Source organism: Danio rerio, chromosome 11, assembly GCF_052040795.2.
Source record: "Danio rerio strain M-AB ecotype USA chromosome 11, GRCz13ab, whole genome shotgun sequence".
Taxonomy (NCBI): Eukaryota; Metazoa; Chordata; class Actinopteri; order Cypriniformes; family Danionidae; genus Danio; species Danio rerio.
This window is the reverse complement of record NC_141031.1, coordinates 23,094,063-23,121,271: the sequence shown is the minus strand read 5'-3', so window position 1 is coordinate 23,121,271 and position 27,209 is coordinate 23,094,063. Positions and strand designations below refer to the sequence as shown.

The 27,209-nt window shown below is 35.7% G+C and overlaps 1 protein-coding gene across 3 annotated transcripts in view; it reads right to left on the bottom strand.

Annotated features, from left to right (window-relative positions):
• cdh4 (cadherin 4, type 1, R-cadherin (retinal)) overlaps window positions 1-27,209 on the bottom strand; it is a 435,407-nt gene that overhangs the window by 249,742 nt on the left and 158,456 nt on the right. For 2 of the 3 annotated variants that reach the window (XM_087271794.1, NM_131086.2), the window contains 1 exon segment: window positions 11,424-11,447. Coding sequence is in view for 1 of the 3 variants with exons in the window: in NM_131086.2 (NP_571161.2) it covers window positions 11,424-11,447 (24 nt within the window). In the remaining 2 variants the exon portion in view is untranslated. 3 annotated transcript variants of the gene reach the window in all.

Below are 27,209 nucleotides of genomic sequence, written 5' to 3'. Positions count from 1 at the left end.
AAAAACGCCAACCCATTGAAAAAAAATAATAAATTAAAAACAGTGTATGATAAATAAAAACATTGGTAAAAAACACGTTTTTTGCCACATGTAGGTAACCATGTGCAGTGGGTAAAACGTATATATATATATATATATATATATATATATATATATATATATATATATATATATATATATATATATATATATATATATATATATATATATATATATATATATATATATATATATAATATATAAATCATTAAACTAAAATATTGGAATACCATGCAAAATGTAAATAAAAAAAGAAAGTAGTGATATCCAAATTTGACTTCTATTTCATTGCAGACAATATCAACACAAAATATTTTATGTTTTGTGTGGTCAACTTCATTTCATTTGTAAATATACATTATTTCCTGTCATTCAGACCTGGAACACATTACAAAAACAGTAGGTACAGGAGCAGTTTAGGGCTAGTAATCAGATAAATTGTTTAAATAATGATATGATTTGAAATAGGGGATGTAAACATAATAACAATGTAATTCCAATAGAGAATGTGTGGCACATTTTAAAGTGCAAAATGTGATAAAGAAGACCCCATACTGTTGCCCAGATTAAGACTTCTGGCTCTATTTTGACGATTCAGGAGCAAAGTGCAAAGCGCAGGGTGCAAAAGTATTAAGGGCCTGTCCGAATCCACTTCTGCAATTTTAAGTACGGAAAAATCTGCTTTGCGCATGGTCTTACAGGGTTGAGCTTATTCTCCTAATGAGTTATAGGTGTGTTTTGAGCATAAACCAATTAGAGTCTCATCTCACATTCCCTTTAAGAGTCAGTTGCGTCGTGCCATAGCGCATTTACCATTTAGATACTGGACTTTGTAAGTGGAAAAACTGAATGCTTCACTATAGAGAAAAAGTTAAACAGAGCATCTACAGCGCAAGAATGAAAGATGAGACTCCTCATTATTTACTTTCACTTTCACTCTTGTGGACAGAGGTAATTAATTTTGTTTATTAAGAGCAAAGATTTCTTTCAAAACTTTTTCCAAATTCAGTTTAGAATTTTCAGCAAACAAATAAATGAACAATACTTATAAAGTGTGGTCAAAAACTGAGTTTATTCAGGTCAAAAGCCTGACAGGTGGGCAAATCTAAACTTGTTTTTGATAAAACAAATATAAAAATGCATATAATAAATACTACTTATAATAACAATATACAAAAGCAAATTGTCATGAATAAACTAAAAAGCCCCCCTAAATGAAGAAGGCATGGAGGCAGTGGTGTTTATATTTATGTAGGCTAGGAAATAATCATTTTTAAAATATTTTAATCCTTTAATTATTTTTCATTTGCAAAGATATTTGCGTATTTCTGTACATTCTGTTTTTATTAAACAATTCGTAAGCGAGGCGCACAACTAACGAACTCTGTGCTGGACCTTAGACCTGCTTTGATATGGTCTATTGAACAGTCTATTATAGCTTTTCAAAATAGCAATGCACCAGCAATGCGCCTCAATACGCCTGAGGCACACATATGAGCACAAGTTTGCTACTTTTCTATTTAAACAGCATGGTGCACAATGTCAAAGCAACTCTTGCACCGAGCTGAAACTAGCAAACAACAATTGCGTCGTGTCTTGCGCCGCATTGCGCAGGGTGTACGATAGAGCCCTTCTTTGTTGGAAGAGTGAAAAAAAATTACACCTGAAACACTTCAACACTTGGTGTCTTCAGTCCCTAAACGTTTAGGTGTTTTAAGTGTTTTTCAGTGCTTTAAGTGTTGTAAAAAGGAATGGCAACACTACAAAATGGGCAAATGCTTTACTGTTCCAACTTTTGTTGAAATGTATTGCAAGAAACAAAATTGGAATAGTGTTTATTCTGAAAAACAAAAACAAAAAAATATTAGAAACAAATTAAATAATGTTGTTTTGTCTGCAATAAAATACAAGTCAATGTTAAAATGACTATTTTTTTTTCTTTTTTGACATTTCTATTTGCGAGAGAAAATTTTAATACATTTATTTTATTTTATCTTATTTTATTTATTTTATTATAATGCATTTTATATTTTAATATATATATATATATATATATATATATATATATATATATATATATATATATATATATATATATATATATATATATATATATATATATATATATTTTTTTTTTTTTTTTTTTTTTACTTTGACTATAAATAAATAAATAAATATATAAACGGGTCTAAATAAGTTAATATATCAATAAACAATTAATACAATTAATTATACTTTCTTCATTTTCAAAGCCAGCCAAAATAATGTTAGTCATTCTCTCTAAAGTTTGTCTGTTTCACAAAATATTATTTTAATTCATAAAATAAACAAATCATAAACAAATCAGTACTGCACTGTAATATATGTATATATATATATATATATATATATATATATATATATATATATATATATATATATATATATATATATATATATATAATAAAAAATAAATAAAAAAAATAACATCTGTTAATAAAGAGTTAAGCATTAAGCTGTTAATGAACAGGCAGTGTAGTTTAATAGGATCTGCTCATAGCTTGTGAAACCCAAACATTTTCCCTTTTATTCACAATACTGAATTGAATGTTGAGAAATTGATCTCTGCTCTGTCATCTTTAGATGCTTAAAAAAGTTAACAAAATACGATTTATTGACATGTTTAGTTTGAAAGTTAAACAGACAAGGTAGGTCAAGTAAATGATGGTAAAATATCGGTGTAATAAGAGAGCTACCAGTACATTTTCTATTATTCTTACATATTAATTTGTTAGAGTGTACCAACATAAAAGGCTGAACGTGACGGGGGAAGATGGTGAAAAATGGTGGCAAAGTTTTTGATAAACAGTTAATTGAGGATTGTGTCTTTCGAGAATTTGAAGTGGATTCTTTTTTTGTGAGTTTAATGGATGTGTCATTTGTGGTGTGTCTTCAAATCTGCAAAGAGAATACTGGTGTCAGTGAAAATGGATTAAGTGGCACAGCATTTTTAGCACAGGATTTATCAGTCCTGGAAGTCATTTCAGAAACGGAGTCTGTGTGAGCAAATGATTATGAATTAATTCAGCGGGTATTATTGCGATAGGTGTTGTGCACTGTGCTGTTATTTTGGCAGAACTGTAGAGACTTTGAAAATGTAGAGACAGTAACATCATTTTCCATGTACACAATAGAGGACTGCTAGCTTCTCCGCAAAATGCAGGTGAAATCAGGTTTTACTATCACCGTGGGTATATTTGGAACACAAAATGCAGGCAAAACCTGAGCGACACACACTAAAACACCCTAATTGCAGAGGCAACACCTGTCATATCAGTGCCAATCTACAAGCAGCATCTCTATCACACGATGCCAACATGATAGTAAGGGCCTGGACAGTGTTCCCACCAGAGGCAGCCAAATTGGACGTTTCACCTCACTGCATGACTACTAGAGAGCCACTCCAATGGCGGACCTATTAGCAGGACAGATATAGCTCTCCTGGGAAGATGGAGAGAGAGCAAAAACCCAACGGAGGGGTAGGATTTTACCCGGCGCACTAAGTAAGACCAGTATATTTTTCTAGTTATCTATCTTCATTTCTGTCAAGCGGTTTTGGATCACACCCACATTAACCTCAACTATTAAGTTCCTCTTATTCTCTCCTTAGCGCTGTATTAAAATCTAATACTTAAGACTAATGCATTTGCCACCCTGGCATTTTTTTTACACTATGACAGACTAACAGGAGGGCCCGTTTGAGACAGATATGCAGAATAAGACACTACGCCAAGTCCCCTGGGTGGCGGGATTCATTAATGCATTGTATTAAAAATACAACCGTGCTGAATAAGATATTGATCATGCTGGGTGGACTGTGAAGCTGCTCGCAGAATCGTAATAACGGTGTAGAAATCACTCACTGCAATTTGTCGCAGCCTAAATAATGTTTTGATAAATTACATGCCAACAGTGAAAACACATTCTTGTTGTTGGGTTTTTTTTTCTCCCTTAAAATTACAGATTACACACTCTTTTAAAGGGACAGCTTGCCAAAAATGAAAATGTGATTTTAAACTACTCACCCTCAGGCCATTTTTTACTTCAGTTTAGCATTTTTAGCTGAAACAATGGTCCTTGGTAGTTTATAAAGTGCAGGCCAATGGCTGCCAGCACAATACAAGAAAATACACAGGCATATATATATATATATATATATATATATATATATATATATATATATATATATATATATATATATATATATATATATATATATATATATATATATATATATATATATATATTTGTGTTGCCAATAATATACACAGGCAACACAAATGCCCAATACTATCAAGCCTAATGAAGTAAAACGATTGTATGTAGAGAAAACCGAACATTATTTACTATTGTAGGTCTGAATGTCCTCGGGCTGTGGATAAAAAGTAATAATGTTTAGTTTTGCTCACACAATTTTAAAGTGTCCTTATTACAGTCTAATGATTTGTGTAAATACTGAGTAATAATAATTAGTTACACATACAGATCTTACTATACTGTATGGTTAAGGTCAGGGTGATGGTTAGGTTGGGGTTTAGTTGCATCTAATCATTCATAATATATTGCAATTACTACAAGATGCAACATCTTACATCTTGTAAAAGAGGTAAAAAAGGTGCCCTTTAAAGTAAAATAAAAGTTTTATTTGTGGGTGAATTAACACATTCAATCTGTCCTTTTTTTCTCCACTTTTTACCCTCAGTGAGACGAGTGAGACATATGCGATTTATTTGCCAGTTTGTGTGTGAACTAAAAAGCAGCATTGTGTTGTCTGTCACTAAATGTGATGCTCTAGCCGATGTGCTCTGTGATTTGGCTGTTACACAGCTGAAGCTCCTCTTTCTGTGTTTTTTTTCCCCGCCGTGCACCTGATGGGCTTGAACAATTTGCTCGGCTGGCAGAAAAAAGCATAATCAATCGGGAGATTACAGATAAAAGGCTTTAAAACCAGCCGACCAAGGCACTTTCTACTATAACAATTACACCTAGGCCTACCTCAGGTAGCGCCAATTAAACTGCAAGAGAGTAAGAGGGTAGAAAGAACACAAGACAGAGACAAAAGAAGAGAAATGGACAGAAAGAATTTGCAGTGGAGGAAAGAGCAAAGTCAAAGGAAGTCACTCGGCGGCCATATTGATTATGTTCTTTGTGCAGCTATTTCCATCTATACTAACATTTTAACATTTGGTGCAGCTATTTTTATATAAAGCAACATTTGATCAGTTGAAGTCAGTGTTTTGAAATAAATTACTAGTACTATTCAGCAAAGCATGCATTTGCAACACTTTTAAAAGCTTACCATTATTTAGCAGCATTAGCATGAACCATCGATAAACAATACTCCTAAGAGTATGTATTAAATTGATTGGGTTAATGTCCTTTTTTATTTTTTCTAATGCATTATTAAGATATATTATATATTATTACCCCCCTTTTGATTTTATTTTATTTTTTAAGTATTTCCCAAATTATGTTTAATAGAACAAGGAGATTTCTCACAGTATGTCTGATAATATTTTTTTCTTCTGGAGAAAGTCTTATTTGTTTTATTTCGACTAGAATAAAATCAGTTTTTAATAAAAAAAAATATATATATATATATATATATTTAAGGTCAACATTATCAGCCCCTTTAACCTATATATTTGTTTCTGTTGTCTACAGAACAAACCATCGTTATATAATAACTTGCATATATACCCTATCCTGCCTAGTTAACTTATTTTACCAAGTTAAGCCTTTAAATGTCACTTTCAGCTCCATAGATGTGTCTTGAAAAAATATCTAGTAAAATATTAATAACTGTCATCATGGTGAATATATAATAAATCAGTTATTAGAGATGAGTTTTTAAAACTATTATGTTTAGAAATGTGTTTAGAAAAACTGTAATTACGTGCATTATCATATTCATTTTTTAATGGAGGGGTTCTTCTACATACCATATCTGGTCTTAGAGTCAGCCCTGGAAACCATCTATAACTGCTTAATAACATTGATCAAAATAAGCTTAATAATAATAATAATAATTAAAAAATAAATAAATAAACAAACCTTTCCATCTTAGAAGCATAGTCACCGAGTTTACAACTGACCCAGACAAACCACAACGGAAACTCCAAAATATAAGAGTAATGGTAATGAAAGAATGAACTGCAATTTGCTCAGGTAAAAAAATAAAAAAATAAAAAAAATAAAAAAATGTGTTTCTCTTGGGTAGGTGCACATAATCTGTACAGCTGTAAAGCGTTCTGTCATCAAAACCGCAGAGTGAAGCCAGTCCCACACAAAGGCCAAGGACACAGAGTCCTCCTTGATTCACTCTTTCATCTTCATTTCTCCATCTCCCTGACACTCGTTTTCTTTTGCTGCTTTCATTCCTTTAGTTTAAGCCATCAACCGGTATTCATGGTGAAGAATGAAGGGGGGCAGTGAGGAGAGAGACAGAGAGAATGAGAGCGACATTCAGCAAAAACACTCACAGAAAGATTTTACTTGTATGTTTTTGTGCATGCAGAGTCAGTCTTTCCTATAGGTGATACAGGCGGTCGACTGCGGCCTTGACACAACGGAGAAGGTCTTGTGTGAAGGAGTATTATAAATGAGTAAATCACGATGTGGGATGAAAAAAAAACTCTGAATAAACTCTACAGAAAGAGTGTGTGTTGAGCAAATGTTTTAAAAAAATGTCAGAGAGAGTGTACAGTATAGCTTTTAATTAAGTATGGGTGGCATGGTGGTTCAGTGGTTAGCACTGAGCAAGAAGGTAACTGGTTCGAGCCTCAGCTGGGTCATTTGGCATTTCTGTGTGGAGTATGTTCTCCCTGTGTTTGTGTAGGTTTCCTCTGCGTGCAAAGACATACCCTATACTGCAGGTTAATTGGTTGAACAAAGCTGGCCATGGTGTATGAGTCAATGTGTGAATGTGAGAGTGTTTATACACTACTGCGTTGCAGCTGGAAGGGCATTCTCTGCGTAAAACAAATGACGAATAGTTGGCGGCTCATTCCGCTGTGGTAACCCCTGATAAATGAAGGACTAAGCTGAAGGAAAATGAATGAATGAACATACAAGGAATATTACAGTCTGTGTGTTTGTGCCTAGTATTCCTTATGTTTGACGACCAAGTGTCCACACATTACTATACCAGTAAATTTTGGCCTTGTAGCGACATATGAAGAATTCAGATACAAAAACCACTAAATAAAATGGTTATTTTGACTCTTGTGTGTAGGATCAGTAATTTTACTTTTATAGTGACAAATAAGTTATTTTCATTGTCTTTAAAGTGAAATAACTTAACAATAAGAGTGAGGCAGTGGGGCAGTAGGTAGTGCTGTCGCCTCACAGCAAGAAGGTCACTGGGTCGCTGGTTCGAACCTCGGCTCAGTTGGAACTTCTGTGTGGAGTTTGCATGTTCTCCCTGCCTTCTCGTGGGTTTCCTCCGGGTGCTCCGGTTTCCCCCACAGTCCAAAGACATGCAGTACAGGTGAATTGGGTAGGCTAAATTGTCTGTAGGGGATGAGTGTGTGTGTGAATGTGTGTGTGGATGTTTCCCAGAGATGGGTTGTGGCTGGAAGGGCATCCGCTGCGTAAAAACTTGCTGGATAAGTTGGCAGTTCATTCCGCTGTGGTGACCCCGGATTAATAAAGGAACTTAGCCGACAAGAAAATAAATGAATGAACTTAACAATAAAATAGGGGGCTAAATAAAATTAGACGGCATTTGGAAGTTTTTGCTTTTGAACTCTTCATATACAGTTGAAGTGAGATTAATTAATTAGAATTAATTATCCTGAATTTTTAGCCCTGTTGTGTATTTTCCCCTGATTTCTGTTTAATTCACATTTCTAAACATAACAGTTTTAATAACTAATTTCTAATGATTTCATTTGTCTTTATTTTTTGAAGATACTATAATTTACCTTAAAGTGACATTTAAAGGCTTAACTAGGTTATTAAGCTTAACTAGTCTAGTTAGTGCAATTAGGCACATCCTTGTATTGACCTTATTCAAAAATGCGGAAGTGCGCCTGTTTTCGCGATTGTCTTCAGTCGCCTTTGGGAGAAATGACTAGGAATAATAAACGGCAAAAAACGGTCAAACTACTTGGTCTACAAACAAATGTTTGCATTACTATACAGACCAAGTATAATAATATAACAGGGAAATATCAGTTTGCAACATCAAACAGCGAAACGAACAGTTTTTATGTCTAAAAATGAATGCAAGTGAATGAGACTGGAAGTCTTGTGCCGAAAAGATTCGAATGGCTGCGCCCGGTCGTCTGCGAAGAATAAGGTGAATAGCAGGGGTGTCAAACTCCTGGAGGGCTGAAGCCCTGCACAGTTTAGTTCCAACCCTGCTCCAACACACTTACCTGTAGGTTTCAAACAAGCCTGAAGGACTCAATTAGTTTGATCAGGTGCATTTAATTAGGGTTGGAACTAAACTGTGCAGAGCTGCGGCCCTTTTGGAACTGAGTTTGACACCTGATGTTTTGTTCTGTGGATAATTGGTTTCTAAAAAATATCTGCTTTAATTTCAGCCAAAATAAAACAAGCAAGACTTTCTCCACAAGAAAAACTAGTATAGGAAATACTGTGAAAGATTCCTTGCTCTGCTCAACATAATTTGGAAAATGTTTAAAAAAGAAAAACAAAAAATCAGAGGAAGGCTATTAATTTTGACTTCAACTGTATTCAAATGCAAATGCTTGCATACATCCACGCAAATGATTATGAACATTTATCTGCTCTTTCCTACATTATTAACTACAACATTATTAATTATATTCCTACATCATGTTGATCAAAATGTATTATTTTGCTCTCTGTTAAATAGTCTCACCCCCCCTCCCCCCCCCAAAAAAAAAAACATATATATATATATATATATATATATATATATATATATATATATATATATATATATATATATATATATATATATATATATATATATATATATATACATATATATATATATATTTTTTTTTGGGGGGGGGGGGGGGTGAGACTATTATAATATATATATATAATTTCTCTCGGGTGAGTCTTGTCTTTTTCTAATGAAGTTGCATCTTAAAGGAGATTCCTGTGTTCACATTTCTAATTTTGTTGAGTTTTTTGTGCTATGCAGTGCTTTCTTTTTGTATCTTAATGAGATGATCTGTCAACAACTTACAATACAGCAAAAAATAAAATAAAATAGTTAGCCAAATTTTACATCAGATTACTCCTCCAGAGTACACCGCTATATTCATAACATGAGTACGAAATTTGTCTTATCAGTACACAATGACACAAGGACTTTTCATTCTGATAGCCCTGACACATTCATTCACCCGGAAATTTAGTTTTGAGAGACAAACTAAGGATTTTGAGCAAGAGATCTGCTTTTGCATGTAATCCTTGGTGTTTTGCTATTTGTAAGCGTTGTTTTGAGAAATGTACTAACTGTTTTGCAAATTTCAATTCTAACCTGAGAAATATAACAAAGCAACTAAAAACTGTAATATTTTCTTTAGGAAGCTTTACAATATTACTATATGTGTGCACATACATTACTTTAGTCTGAGCTGAAGCCAAATCTACAGCTTATCTGACAAAATAACTTATGATAATGGTCCAAAATTAGTACACCCAGATTCAGGTTATGGAAAAATATTTAACAAAAATTTAAAAAAGAGCTAAACTCAAGAAAAACTCTGAAGACATTTCCAGAAATTCTGTAGTTTGTAATTTTGTTTTCCAATATTTTGAATGAATTAAAATGTATTATCTATTTCTAAAGATGTTTTGACTAAAATATTATTTTAAGAAATATATCCATTTAATAAATCTGTTTTGTTCAAATGCACCAAAAAAAAAAGAAGCCTATATTCACTGAGAAATGGATAAAAATATTTGTTTTCAAAATGGGTTGTACTCAGTCATGCTGAGTACTGTATATTTGTGTGCATATACTCATGCAGTCTATACCTGCTCCTTTCTGCATATGTTTCAGCACCAGACCTCTTTGAGTCACACATGGCTCTGAACAGAAAGGAAAGCGTGTGTGTTCAAATGCATTCATGTAAAGCAGCCGGAGGAATAATGCCTGCTGTCTAAACTGTGACCATCACCATTACCGTTGTCAGGATGATGTCGTCAACATCTTTCTACATCGCTTCAACCATATGGCCCTTTCCTTCATTTGCTCTACCGCCACACAGGCCCAGTTAAAAACACTCAAATAAAGTAGTTCTCTGGTCCGCAGAGAGTTCTCACATCCTTTTCAAGCCATTCAAAGTGTTTGCATTAGCCTCATTATTATCCATTATGGTGCATTTGCAGAAATCTTGAAGGGCAGCATACTATTTGTACCAGCTTACCGTCTGACAAAAGAGCACTAGCAAAGAAAAGTAAAATGTGCTGGCCTGGAAATACAGACCTTGCTAGCCTCCACAAATCCTATTCTCGTGCAAAGTGCAGAGTAAACGGAAAAATCGGACCTAGTGCCATGTCTTGTTTCCACAAAGCATTGTGGGCAAGTGTGCTTTGAGTGCAAAACATATACAGCTCAAGTTTGGGACAGGACTGCCCTTTAAGCACAGACTCTGCAAGGCTTTTTTTTCCCCTCTCGTCTCCTTTCTGATCTCTCTCTCTCTATTTCTCTGGGTCTCCAAATAAATGCAGAAATGGTCAGCGCAGGTGTTATTTTCCAGTGGCCCATGCAGCTCTGCAGGTGGACTGTATGCTTGTCACGCAGTCCATTACATCCTGCACATGCGCTGTGCCTCTGACCCTCCATTTTGCTAGAAATGAGAGGTAATTTGAGGCTCTATAACATCATAAATTCAATAGCGAAAACACACACTTTAAAGATTGCCCCCCACTGAGTCAAATGTATGTGAAAAAGAAGTCTGTCAATAGAGTGACTCCCAGGGCAAGCGTCTCATCTTTGACAAACAGCCAGACCAAATGTGTGCGAACCGCACAATAAACCGCAAGGGGTGATTGACCGAAGTGAGTCGGGAATGATTGAACGAGCATGCTGGGAAAATGTGCCAGCTCTGAACACCGAACAGAACCGAGGGAGCAGAGGTGAGTCTTCAGTAATCACTAACAAAGATTGGGTTCTCTGTGTCAGCCAACCGAGCTGAAAGTATGCAAAGTGAATTTCACACAAAAAATAAAAAAATAAATAAAAAAGATGTACATCTGCTGCCGCAGCGATGCTCCAATGGACTGAGTCACGCATGCTTGCGGACCAACATTGAAAAATAATAATCACATTTGAGATCTGGCACATTCAGAGTCATGCAGAGCTGTTTCCGGGAACATATTTCTCAAGTACTCACCATGGCCAGATGACAGCAGGGTATCTAGAAGTGAGAGAAAACAGAGATGGTTACAAGATGAAAACAACTTTTATGTCCAGCACAGCATTATCTAGTATTCAGAACAATGCACTTCAACTATAGGGATAGATATGGTTTGACCTATCCAAACTGTAAGACATTTACAAAAATTCTGCTTTAATAGCTGGATGTACTGTATGATTCATTCAACCAATTATTTCAAAACCATCAATTCATTCAAATAAATATGAGTGACTGATCGTTCATTTATTCATCCATTTTATTCAAACATAGATTTGCATCATTAATTCAACTGATTCATTCAAACACAATTACTCATTGAGCTTTCTATGATCACCTAATCATCCATTTAACCAATTTGTTTAAACGCTGATTCACTGAAATCAATGCAATAAGCAGTGTGAGAATTATACATTGGCTATGAGGAGTTCAGCTTTTTTTGTATTTTGTGTAATACATTTGCATGGTTTAGTGAACCAAATTAATATATTTCATTGGATTTCATCTCATTGGCTTCTTATTTCTGGGCTACAATAACCTCTGAAAGTTTTTTTTAACAGATGTGATGTATAATATGGCATGTCATATATACACTGTAAAAAGAAGCTGGATTTCAAACAATTCCTTTATGTTGTGTCAACACAAACTGATTAAGTTAACTCATTTTAAATAAGTAGGCTGAACAAGCAGCAAAAATCTTTTGTGAGTGTTTTATGGAGTCATAAAAGTTTCCAAACTTTGAGAATAGATTAACGGCGATATTGTTTTCATATTGCACAATAAGAATTTTTCATTAACGCAGCACGTTAATGTCGATAATGACCCACCACTACTTAAAATACAAACTACAACATTTTAACAAAACTGTATATATTTTTTGTTTCTCTTGATTTTCAGTACTTACTAATTTAATGTATATAAACAAATATATTATTGTAAAGCATCCTAGATCAGAAATAGTGGGCTAGATTTGGCAATGTTCAGACCCCCGACAGAATATTTTGTTGTATAATTTGCTGATCATGCAGTCACACTGGTATGAGCCATTATAGGGGTGGTCAGATGATGTATATTTATATGATCTGTTATCTTTTCTTTTTCTTTTCGGCTTAGTCCCTTTTTTAATCAGGGGTTGCGCCAGCGGAATAAACCACCAACTTATCCAGCATATGTTTTACACAGCGGATGCCCTTCAAGCCCTAGCCCATCACTGGGAAACACCCATACACTCTCATTCACATGCATATGCATACACTACTTTTACCCAATAGTGCATGTCTTTGCACTTGTGAGGGAAACCGGAGCACCCGGAGGCAACCTATGCAAACACGGGGAGCACATGCAAACTCCACACAGAAATGATAACTGAGCCAGCCGGGGCTTGAACCAGCGACATTCTTGCTGTGAGTTGATCATGCTACCCACTGCGCTGCCGTGACACCCCCTGTTGTCATTATTATTATTTAATTATTATTATCATATTTTATTTAAGATACATACTGGTGCAAACTCTTTTCAACTATTTCAAAAGCTGACAAATGGAAAAGGTAAGGAATCTCGAACGAATGTGATTAGCTCAATGAAAACACAAATACCAGGTGGAAACAGGGCCTTAGCCGAAATACAGTTTTGTGGGGAAAGTTTATGCATTCCTTCACCTTAAGGTACACAATGAATGCATATTTCAAAACTTCTGCATGCCGAAAACTACAAACCCACAAAATAAAATTCCAGAGCGCTGTAGGTCTTCCAAACAATGTTCCTTTATTCTACATGAATAACAATTTCTCATTTATTCAGCATCTCATCCCCCACTGCTGCGAATTCAGGCAGTTCCTCTCTCCTCCCCAAGGCTTCACGCAGACTCATTGGCACACAATCTGGGCATTTTGGCATGGATGCAGACTCTAACGCTGTGTCTGAACTCTCGCCCATGCCTAAACCTTGTAGCGCTCACCAGGAGATGACTAACAATCACTGTTACGATTTCAGACTCCCAGCACGTACGGGGCAGACTTAGCCAACTGTAAAACATCAAGGAACTTGCTTTTACCCCGAAAGAAATCTTAAAAATAAATACCTCCTTCATTTGAATAATGAACTAAGAAGCTCTTCTCGGCTGATGATTCATTGGAGATGCAGACACGCGTTTAGGTTCAATTAAGCAGCATCTGCCTGAAGAAAATAATTGTCGAAAACATTTGCAGGATTCCAAGGACTCGCTCAGCCTTTGCCGTCTATACACTCTCAGCTCCCCCGAGTCACGCTCTCCTGTTGTGCGTTTTAAATCACTCTTGCTGGATGACTATATGTGCGATCTCTCATACATCTTTGAAATGGAAAGGTCATCGCAATTTATTTCTCTCTCGGAAAATATAAATTACTCCGTTTCTTGTCCGACAGTGTTTTCGGTCACTGCCTGTGTGCAGCACAAAATGCTTGAACTAAAGCCATTGTGAATGTTTCCTGTGAACCGTGAACAACACAAGTTCTGCTTTACATCTCTCCACTCGGCTTTCGCAGCGATGTGACAGAGCCGCGAGGTCTCCAAAGATCTTCTGCAACACTTTACTGAACACGCTCTTACACAGCCAATACAATTAAAACCGTGCTAATGAACAAGCAAATAAAATAAAGTTTCAGTTTAAGTGCAGAAGTAATGGGCAATTCTGCTGGGTCTTGTTAATACAAGCAGGGGGAGATGCAACAAGAAAGAAGACGATGCAAAGAAATGTATCTACTAACAAAACACTCCCACAACAAAAACATGAATAATTCATCACGCAAAATGGCAACAAACAATATTCCGTTCCACATGGATTTCTGTATTAATTGGAGTGAGCGTAGTGAGAAGTGGAAATTTCCGTGTTCCTCCATGTCTTTCTCCCTACTGGAGAGAAAGCCGCAAAGTTGGCTTGATACAAATTAATTAGTTGTCTGATTATGAAAAACAACAATGGACTTTATTGTTTTCTGCCATTTGTTTGTTTTGATTAATTATTACTAATGGGTTGCGTGCAGAATAACAATGAGGTAAAACGTTCTTGATTGCTTAAATAAGCAGAAGTGCACTGCTGAGGGTTTAGGTCGTCACAAACAGTCACAGCAGTAAAATAAACAATTTTAGAGGATTTTTTTAAATATTATTTGACATTTACTAGAACTTGAACATACACACATTGTTTATCGTCACTATATTGCTTGGAGATTAAAAATAACAGGGCAAACAGACTGGATTTAAACTCTTATCTCCCATATCACCGTATGCTTGGACCTTGGTTTGGATAATGTATTTTGCCATATTCCGCCACAAAAATGTCAACTGGATACATGCCAAAATCAGAATGGGAAAATACTGTGTGTTTGCTCTAGTAAATTGCTGTTGTCTGTTGCTGATTACTTATGTGCAAAAGGATTAAACCAGTAATATACTTTATGCAAATATCCAGTTGGACATGCTAGACGTGTTTTTTGTGCTTTTCGGGCTTTTAATGTAAGGCCTCAGTACTTAAGAGGGTGGTACAGCTCCCTTTAAATGTCTTTGAATTTGATCAGAACCTAACTGTAATCTGAACAGAAAGTCGGATTAAGCAAGAGGAGTAAGTAACTTTAGAATCACCTTTTTTCTCTTCCCATACTGAGAAAGCTAACAAATTAACACATACTGTACTGTAGTTTCCGGGGAAAAGCGATAACTAATCTAAAAATATCTAATTACTTTGGATTTTTAATGGGGTTGATTGATTCGTTGACTAGAGTATCCAAAGAGAACAAAAAAAAAAAAAAAAATCCCAAGGGTTTGGAATCCTTTGAGGGCGAGTACATACTATCCCTTTGATGGTCACTATGATTGTACTTGTGTAATAGATAGAAGCAACTTTATTATGTCTTTTAACAATTAATTATTTTGCTCTAGATAGCTATATAAAGATTTTCACATTTTCAAATTAAGCTAATTTGTCAAGCTAAGAGCTAAGGCTGGAAATAGAAACCAAAGTGGCAACCATCAAGGTGCATGAAGGTAAGCAAACATTTGCAAACAAACAAAAGCACACACATTTGAATAAAAGTACATGTACAAATCTCTCAAACTATAGTTTTCAGTTTGTCAACACTGCAAACTGGTGTGACTAACCTGCACCTTTTGTAAAATCTGACAATCCTAAACAAGCCAATTTTATTTTAAATGTGTGCATGAACAAAAATGCTAAATAGCATTTTAAAGCAATTCACTGTTTCTTTACATATATTTCTAGCCTATTATGCATTTACACTGGGCATCAAAATTAATGCTTGACACAGGGCATGTCTGAAGTGTCGCACTAACGCAAGCACCTTAGTGTTGCAATCACATCCAGCTTGTTTGTTTACGCACCAATATAGGCTATATAACACACACATGTTATAACAGTCCCATTATGTATATAAAGATTGATCATAGGTGATTACCAACAGTGATATTAGGTTTTTCCTCTATTTTATTCTCGTGTGACTCAAACGTGACTGACTGTCTGCACTAGTTTTAGTATAGTGTACTGTATACTAGTATAGTGACCTTATAAGCTAATGCCTACAGTATGATGACAATTGAAAAGTTCAACGTTTTTAGCTTCTGCCAAGAGTAACAGATCCAACACAACAGGACAAATCCACAATTCACTTCAACAATACTTGACATCTTATCATTCAAAGTAAATGAGAGGACTTCAAAGTATAGTTCACCCAAAAAGACTTTACCATACGTAGTTTTAAACATTTATGAGTTATTTAAAAGTTATTTTGAAAAACGCTGATTGAATGTAACCATTTACTTACTGTACGTAAGTTAATAGTTTTAAACACTGATAAAACAAAACTTGCTGCTTTCCCAAGTCAAAACAAATTCATCAAAATCTCTGTTCTATTTATACTATTCAAGGTTCAGAGATCAAATTTGTGTCCCAGTACATGTATCTTGGAATTTTAATTGATGAAACCCTTTCTTTTGGCCCTCGTTTTCATTGATTGGTAAAACCATGGTTTTAACATGGTGCACTGAGGATTATAACAAATCTTAAATCCCTCTCTCTTTGTGTGTTGGACACTCTGGTAGGATTGTCTGCTTTGTCCACTCGTAGGTTCAAGCATTGGCATATCTTTGTTTATAATTCTATTCTGGGTTTACTGCCCTCATATCTCCAAACTTACATTAGTAAAAAACCTTTCTCTAGCTATAGCCTTCGGTCTCAGGAAGGTTATTTATCGTCTGTACTTGTGGTTCGTACTGAAATGGGAAAAAACAACATTATTTTAATGTTCAATAGCGATGCCAAATGACGTTGATATTTGGTTGATTTGAGGTTGTATTAGAAACTCGACATCTTTAACCAAAGTCATATTGACGTCAAATACTGACATTAATTCATCAGATATGGCAACTAAAATCCAATGTCTGATAGATGTCATAGTGGTAACTTTGACACAAACTCAAGCTGTATCATTAGACGTTAAAATTTGGTTGATTTTAGGTAGGATTTTGGACATTGACATCGACCTGATGTTGAGTTCTGACGTCAACCCAATTTTCATTTTCAAACAAAATACAATGTACCCACGATATTGGGGTACAACGTCAATCTGAAGTCATGTTGATGTTTGAGCCTGCTGGGTGTTTATGGCCATTTACAGTAAGTCATTATACAGTAAACAGCCGTCATCTTCTCATCAGTGACATGTATCTAAATAGTCTCTGGGTCAATGCGTGTAAAGATTTTGGACATCTTCTTGGACACTTTTAATGCTTCCAAACAGTTTGCTGCCATTATAAATTGTCCATGTCTTGAGGTAGTTCATTATGATGCAATTTACCTTCTATCTGGGATTTGATTGAACAGGAATCACAGGACTGATTTTTCCAATCTCCATAAACAAGAAAAAATAAAGTAGTGACTGCAGGTAGAAAGAAAAGAAGTGGAGTAAAAGTACCAATACTGTACTCAAAAAGTAAAAGTACACATTGGTAAAATGATTTAGTAAACTACAATTTCTGAGACAAACTACTCAATTTAAATAGTTTGAGTATTTGTAACGTGTTAACACCACTGGTGAACTACATATTGTCTAATCTAGGCCAGGACGCTCTTTGTAAAACAGATTTCTAATCTCAACATGCATTTTCAAATAATCTATGTTGAGTTTAATAGAAAAAAAGAAACTCAAATAGGTTAAAATGAGTACATGAAAATATAAAGTCATCATAGCGTTACAACGCCAAACCAGTTTTGTCACTAGTAACTGTCTTTAGATTTTTAATGCTTTCCTCAACAGTCTTCTTAACAAACCAATGTAGCCCCAGTTTTTGCTGGTGTGAACTTCGACAAAATTCAAGCAGGTCTTTTCAGCAAGGTAGGTTTTATGTTACCTGAGCTGCAGCTTAGACCTGGCAGAGCTTGATCTTCAGGATCTAGCTTTAGTCTGGATAATGCGAGGATGGAAGTGCAAACCATCATCTGTACTGAAGTCCAAAGTGACCAAAGAATATCGCTTTCAATCTAATAACCAAGCTCAGTGGGTCTGGAGCCTTCAGGCATTATCTCATATCTCTAAAACCTTTTCCAGCTGTGGGCGCAGCCTCTCTCAGTCATGTGACACACCATAAAAGAGGTAATATCCTGTAGGTGTGACATGGTTAAATCCGGCCGTGTGCAACAGTAGAGCAGATCAGGCGGATTTCACACATTCAGCGAGGTAATCAAAAACAGTCTACACAAACATACACACACACATGGCAGTGGTAGAGGAACAACAGAGGGATGCACGTACTGCACAAACAGATTGTGAGGGTAATTCAATTTCCTGCTGCAGCGCTGAGGCTCAAATGGTCTCCATCAGTGGTTCAATCAGCGGCTGCTTCTGTAATTTCCCCAGCTGGACTCTCACCTCGTCTCACACATTGAAGGGATGCACCCAGGCCAGTGCTGATACCTGGGCAAAATACTAAAGTATAGGACTAGCACTTTAAACCGTACAGTAGAATGCTGTAATAAGACGTGATAATACTTGTTACACCTGTTGTTGCTAAACAAACTAAAATACATCCTTTACAACCCAGCTAACCGGAAAAAAAATTGAGAAACGGAAGCTTGTAAAGGTGCAAACTGAAATGCTGGAGATTTGTACAAAGGAATGGATGGATTCATTTCACCACATTTTCAGCGAAAGCAGCGTGTTAACAGATGTAGCTGTAGCCGTTCTATTAGGCTATGATTACCACATTATGTATCTCTACAGGGATTACCACATTATGTATCTCTATAATATTACATATTATACCACATTATACATATAGAATAACATACTTACGATTAATAAAATGTGTGGTAAATCATGTGTGAAAACCTATACAATATTTTCTTTTAATATTTACAAGTATTACATTAGCATTTGTCGCCTCATAGCAAGAAGGTCGCTGGTTCAAGCCCCAGCTGAACCAGTTGGCATTTCTCTGTGGAGCTTGCATGTTCTCCCTGTGTTTGTGTGGGTTTTCTCCGGGTGCTCCGGTTTCCCCCACAGTCCAAAGAAATTAAAAAAAAAAATATATATATATATATATATATATATATATATATAAATGATTCATCCTTTCATTACTTCAAGATTAGACTAATGTAATTCATTATATTTTGGGATCAGTCAGACAACTATATTCTGCCTACAATTAGTTCAAAATTCTGCTGCAAGGCTTTTAACCAATACCGAAAATATGACCACATCACACCAGTTTTGCACTCTATGCACTGGTTGCCTGTGCACTATCATGTCACTTTTAAAATTCTTCTCCTGGTTTTTAAATCACTAAATGGCCTGGCTCCTTCCTACCTGTCAGACCTGTTGACTGAACATCAGTCTGGTCGGTCTCTTCGGTCATCTAACCAGAGACTATAATACATCCCAAAGTCCAGGCTGAAATGCAGGGGTGACCGGGCTTTCGCAGTTGCTAGTCCTACCTTGTGGAATGTTCTACCCCACTGTATTAGGTCTATAACATCTCTGTCTGTTTTTAAATCTAGGTTGAAAACTTTCCATTTTATTAGTGAGAATTGTTTGTTTTCAGCTATAATAACTATCAGTGACATTTGTTTGTTTTTAGCTATAATAACTGTTAGTGAGAATTGTTTGTTTAAGCTATAATTTTATACTTGTTCTGTGATTTGCATTGTTCACCACATTGGTCAACCTTTGGTTGTGTATAATAGTGCTATATAAATAAAATTGACATTGACAATTGACATGTGGTAAAGGTGAATGGAATAAACTAAATTGGGTGTAGTGTCTGTACTGTATGTAAATGTGAGGGTCTATAGATGTTGTCCAGTGTTGGGTTGCAGCTGGAAGAGCATCCCCTGCGTAAATATATGCTGGATATGTTAGTGGTTCATTCTTCTGTGGCGATCCCTGATAAATAAAGGAACTAAGCCGAAGGAAAAAGAATGAATGAATGAATATTGGTGTTGTTCTATTTAAGCTTTTATGCATAGATCCATAAATGCATATTATTATTGTTACTATTATTGTAACACACATATTATTCTATTATCTATTATATGTAATAGATAAACACCAATTAAATCATATTATGTGGTATATATTTCTGCAGTATATACATGATGTTGTATAATTTTCAACAGAATTTTTGTTATGAAGGGTCAAACACCAAACTTGATTGAGAGCCATGGACCGAAGTTAAATATATCAAGTTATATAAAAAAGCAGCCATGGATATGGTCCTCATTTATTTCAAATTTAATTAAAATCATCAGATCAAATAATGCATTTTATACTGTATTTATTTTTTTAAGTTTATCATTAGCCTAATATAACAAAAACATGGTAATTCCATTTACTGTATAACACAATGGAGTTTAATGCCGAATACACTAGACAATCTGCACCAGCTTTTCCTTTGATTTGCTCACTGAGGAATTCTGAGTTGTGGTGTATAAGTTGTGCAACAAGATGTTCATGATTTTTTTTTTTTTATATAATTTTCAACATATAATTGAAGCATTTAATCAAAGTTAGTTTTGTGTAGCTTTTAATAAAACAAACATATAAAAGGTTACGTAAAATTAAAAATGACAGTGTGTATTAAAGGTGTTAACCCCAACCCTCTCCAAAACTCTCCCTCTCTTCTCTGATAGGATGACAGGCCAAATGAAAGGTTACCATGGGCCACTTTGGGAATCTCTGATTCATAACATTATACATACTTAAACTGATGATTAATGTAATTTAAATTCTAATTTATTATGTTGGTCTATATCTATTTGCATGAATCAACGTATTTGTACTACTAATACTACTACTGCTACAACTAGTGCTGCTGCTTATACTACTACTACTACTGCTGCTGCAGCTAATACTACTACTGCTGCTGCTACTGCTGCTGCTGCTGCTAATACTAGTACTGCTGTTGCTGCTGCTGCTAATACTACTACTGCTGCTGCTGCTGCTGCTAATACTACTACTGCTGCTGCTATTACTATTACTACTACTACTGCTGCTGCTATTACTACTACTATTACTGCTGCTGCTGCTAATACTACTACTGCTGCTGCTGCTAATACTACTACTACTGCTGCTGCTATTACTACTACTACTACTGCTGCTGCTGCTGCTATTACTACTACTGTTACTGCTGCTGCTAATACTACTACTGCTGCTAATACTACTACTACTGCTGCTGCTATTACTATTATTACTACTGCTGCTGCTGCTAATGCTACTACGACTGCTGCTGCTATTACTGCTACTACTACTGCTGCTGCTAATGCTACTACTACTGCTGCTGTTATTACTACTACTACTACAACTGCTGCTGCTAATACTACTACTACTGCTGCTGATGTTACTACTACTACTACAACTACTGCTGCTGCTGCTGCTACAATTACTACTACTGCTGCTGCTGCTGCTGCTGCTACTACTACTACTACTACTACTACTATTACAACTACTGTTGCTGCTGTTACAACTACTACTACTACTATTACTAATACTACTACTACAACTACAACTACTACTGTTGCTGCCGCTACTACTACTACAACTACTGTTACTGCTGCTGCTACTACTACTACTACTACTGTTAGTGCTACTAATTCTACTCGTACTACTGCTGCTGCTGCTGCTGCTGCTGCTGCTAATTCTACTACTACTACTACTACTACTACTGTTGATACTAGTAGATAAAATACATTATGCATTGATCATACTTAAATAGATAAAGAGTACTATATATACTACTACTAGTAGTAGTAGTGGTGGTAAACACCTTTATCTTTAGATATAATTATATTATTGATTAATAAACATACATAATGATGCATACGTGTAATAAATCATGGTAAATCCTATGTAAACATTATGCATTATTAATATGTGCCAATATAGTTTCTATTTTATTAATTACATAGTAGTTTAATTTGTGACAAAGGTGTTTTGATAAAACAATCAGGTGAGAAAAAAAGAAAAACAATATATTTTTTATTTGTGTGTTCTCAGCAAGTCTTGTCCCTCAGTGTCCATGTGAGTCTACACCAGTGTTTGCAAAAAGGTTGGCTAGGGAGGTGAAGTATTCCATTTATAAAAGGATTTAAATTGCTACATCGCAGTGCAAAAGCACAGTATTAGCTGCAGGAACAGAGGGTTCAAAAAGGACTGCAAATTTACAAAATTACACAGAGGTGAGGAGTCATTCTGGCAAGCAGAACTGAAGATGAAAAATTATTACAATGCCACATGTACGCTGCCACAGGGGTAAAAAGTTTCCGACAGAACAAAAGTTCCATCTGTGTTATAAAACTACAAGATGGTCCAGCTTGAAATCGCCAGGCTGTGAGTGCAAGTGCTGTGGCTGCAATGTATAGCACATTAAAATCTGCTGTAGTCCATCATATCACCAAATGCTTTCACATTTAAAGCTAATTAGCAGCAAAGTACTACATCACATACTGTAATAACCTGTTTTAATCGGTAAGCTGCATTGAGACTATACTATTAAAAGCCTTATGGTCAAATTTGACATAGCGATTCTCAGCACAAAGGCCTAACTAGACACAACTGGTGCTGATCCAGAATTTCGGTTTCAATAACTTCTGCAAATTAAGAGAACATAGACGGCTGACCATATGGTTGGCTGATTTTTGGACGAAAGTAAGCATAAATTCTTGCAAAGCTAAGATGCTCATAATATGCCTGCTTTGTCAGGAGCAAATTAATGCATTGCTGGTAAGATATTATTCTTTTTGGGGACGGAAACTGCTGATGAACAGTATTTATGAGTAAATCAACAGAGCCTCGCATTATTAAGTTTCATCTATGAATGCAATATTACCCTTCCAAATCCCTTAATGCATGTTTCACCATCAGGAGAAAAAAAACATGAGTTAAGAGATGCGTTTTCTTGCATCAGAGTTGATGGGTGGCTAGTGCTTATTGCAATGCGTTCCTTAGCTCTCCCAGGAGGAAATATTTTTTATGTTTTTGATGTCCGTACTGTGGATCAACGCATTTTGGCATCAGTACATGAAACATTTTCCTCTCATTTTCATATGAGCTTGAATGTTTGAGTGAGTGTTTGTTTTCATGAGAGTGTTTTACATCCGTATCGTTGACTAATTAGAAATGAAGGGTAGTCAGCCACAGTTTGTGAGCCAGTATAGCAAACACTCTAATGTCATTAAAAAAAACAAACACTTAAAAATTTTAAAAATCTCTTTTGGTGTCAATCCAGCACTGGTTCAGATAGATGTGTTTTATTTATTTATTTAATATGTTCTTTTTTTAATGCAGTGCCCTATGCGCAATTCACGGACAGAGATAAAAAGAGAAAACAAAGCATCTGTATTTGAAAGGTATTTTGGTAGATAAGTCAGAAAAGAATGAGCTCAGGAGGAAAGGAGGTAAACAGTGCATTTACACACACACAGCACAAATTCTCTTGACTACCAACAGAGAAAGTACTCCAGTGGTTAGTAGGGGGCCAACAGCTTCATCAGCACATTTTGTTGTACATAATCATTGAATTGTTTTTCAATCGTTGCCTGCTGTTCTGACAAAACATTAAAAACTGGATGAGAGTCAGAAGTTCTGCAGCTCTATATGACATTGTTACAAGTCACCTACTGTATTGAGTACAGTGAGAAAGAGATGGTTTTATACACTACACCAGACGACTTTTAAAATTATTTTAAATATAAAATAACCAAGAGAGGGAGACAAGATGGATGGATGGATGGATGGACGGACGGACGGACGGACAGACGGACGGACGGACGGACGGACGGACGGACGGACGGACGGACGGACGGACGGACGGACAGACAGACAGACAGACAGACAGACAGACAGACAGACAGACAGACAGACAGACAGACAGACAGACAGACAGACAGACAGACAGACAGACAGACAGACAGATAGATAGATAGATAGATAGATAGATAGATAGATAGATAGATAGATAGATAGATAGATAGATAGATAGATAGATAGATAGATGCACTGCTGGGTCTTTTTTGCCTAACTCCAGTGATTGGCACAGGCAGTCAGCATACTATGATTACAGCTCACCCATTAAAAAAAAAAAAGTTATTTTGTCCCAGGCCTTGTGAATTCAAGCGACAGCCCTGCAATTACTACATACAGTGTGAACTGGTATTACACAGTGAGCCAAGCAAAACAAATCTCTTAAAATATAATGATCATCATCTCCTAAATCATGACGGAATGGGAGAATGTCTTAAACTGGGGAGCAAAAAATCCCCTGGTTAAATAGGTGATCCCCTATGATATCATCTTTTAAACTTTAGTTGATGTGTAATGTAGCTAAACAACATCTCTGTATGTAATACACTCAAAGTTCAATGCAAAGGGAGACATTGGCTTTTACAGAGTTAGCTTAGCAAAGCCTGCAACAAACAAAATTTGGAACCTACAAAAAAATACACCTGTGTTAATGAGATCATAAAACTTCAGGTTACATGCATACACCACACAGCGAAGGGGTGTGACCAGTGGCGATATGGTGTTATAGCAGAGAAAGCTAAAATGCCATCCATTCGCTTCTATTTCCACAGAGCTTCTTCTGTTTCTGTATTTGGGCTTTCAAAGGACACTACACAAAGAGAGAAGTGCTTATGATTTAATTTTAATTATTTATTTTATTTATTTATTTATTTGTTTATTTGGAAGGGACAGTGTACATTAATTTTTCATCTGTTGTCCCTGAACAACCTAGAAAAAACAATACAAAAATTATACAACCAATCAAACATATTTAAAAAAGTACTAAAATAGACATGGTCATATAGATGTTAAAAGAGAATATTTACATATTAAGCTAAAACACCGCGGCCGCTTTCTGTGCGTTATACATTTCAACAAATCAACTTACAAAAGATGTGTGAACGTTTCAATACTTACACATGCTTATTTCGGATATATATGAAAGACACTTGTCAGATGTTATTTTAGAGAGCAGGCATGAGATTCAGTGTCATCTCATTTTTTGTCTGATTCAGGCTCAAACTGATACAGCTAATAGTTACACTGACTGACTGATATCTGTGAACCACAGCATATTGTCTTAGCTCAATAATCAGAGCCTCTTAAGTGCAAGCTTTTGGAGAAACTAGAAAATATGATAGCCATTTTCATGTTAGCTAAATAGCTATATATAATCAAAGTAAGAAAACAATAATGTAATTTTTAACAAACAAAAGCATGAGCACACATTGCTTTGAACCCCATAAACACAACCAAGCCTTTAAAACACTCTGGAGCACCGCTTTAACTTATGACCATGATGTTCAGCATTACCAGTGTGAGTTTGATGGTTTACTGCCATTTATTGCCATACTCATATTTTACAACAGGTAGTTAACCTGAAAGGTTAGTAGTAAACCTGAAGATTATTAGCTAGGAATTAGGTAGTTAAACTGAAGATAGTAACTAAAATGAAGTTCATTGTTAGTTCATGTTAATTCAGTGCATTGTTAAAAGTGTTAACCAATGTGGACAAGAACTTAGATTTTAAGCATTACTATATTTTTAACTATGATTAATAAATGCTGAGAAAGTATCACTTATTATTAGTTCATAATGTTTAAATATATTAACCATCATTAACTAATAAAACTTTATTGTAAAGTGTGACTGATTAAAGACTAGTCAATATGCTGTAATTTATCCAATACTTTCAATGCAAACTGACTTAGCATTTACAACTGTAAAGATTCCTATAAAACAAATACAGTATAAAATACCATGAAAAAGTCTACCTCGTTCTAATGCGAAACCATATCTGGTCGCAAAAAGAAGGTACTACAAACAGCTGAAGTTATGAGCTGAATTTGTTACAGTAAATGTGTGTCAGTAAATCTGTTTATAAACAAGGTTTATACACTCCCACAAATACTACAATACTACATTTATTTTTGATGCAATGCACAGCCCTGACCCAAACCACATCCAGATTGTAGGTTTTACCATTATTGTCATGGGAAGACTCTCATTCTTGTAATGGTTAATCCCCAGTGATAAGAATCCCAGTGTTTAGAGCCCACAATCAGTAAACGACTGCACACATATGCATATCCAGTCTTCATTCTGCATCTCTGAGTCGCTTTCTGTCTCCCTGCCCCGTCGTTTCTCTCTTCCTTCATCATGCAGTCGGAGCCTGTGGGCACAGTGTGGGAGATAGTGCAGTAAGCTCTCCTCTCCTCTCTCTAATCTCATTTCCCACTGCCTGGATTAAACAAATGTCTGTCATTACCGCTCACTGGTGGAGGGGAGGAGGGTTTAGGGTCCATAGGAGCGGCGGAGAGGAAGAGAAGGCGGGAGTGACAGAACGGCAGAGAGAGGGAGACAGAGAAACGGAAAATAAAATAACTGGAAGAAAAGGGAAAAAAAGCCGGAGCAGGTACTAAAGAGACCATCAAATGAGGGACCCAGGGAGATAGCGAGAAATTGAGACAAAATAAGAGCGAGTGATGGAGCGGGAGAGGGAGATATTTTCAGAGCAGTCCTCTCTAGCTTTCGAAAAAGCTCTCTAACTGCCCACAGATGGGCTGCAGCCATAACAGGAGCAAACACCACTACTCAGAAAACCTGACATTAAGGTGTATTTTGATGATATGCAGTGTGAGGAGAATAAAAATAGGAATCAATTGTTATCAAATGACTTGGAAGACTGCATTTGCAAAAAGTAAACGTTGAAAAGTTCTCTGAGTTTGTTTGTGTGTAGTATAATTATAAACATATTATAATTGGCTTCTAAAGATATGTTTTGACTGCTGAAAATATTTACTGATTTACTGACTAGTTGATTGATTTGATTGATTGACTAGTTATTTGATTGACTATAGTTGAGAAATTCCAACTGGCACAGCTGGGACTCAAACCAGCAACCTTCTTGCTGTGAGGCAACAGTGCTAATCACTAAGCCACCGTGCTGCCCCTCATACATTCACTCACTTCAAAGTCTGTACACTTGGATTTAATCTTAGCAAGGACTTATACAGCCCTCTTGCAGCCTCAGCAACCATAAAGTTAGCAGAGCAATGCTGGCAATCATGTTTAACGATGGTGTAATCATTTTAGTGTTTAATGATAACCATTCTGAACCAATCGTTTAAATGATTGATTCAATTAATCACTCATAAAGATGTACGTGCTGCCACATACTGGTGTTTTAGTGACATTTATTTATCCAGGACAGGTACC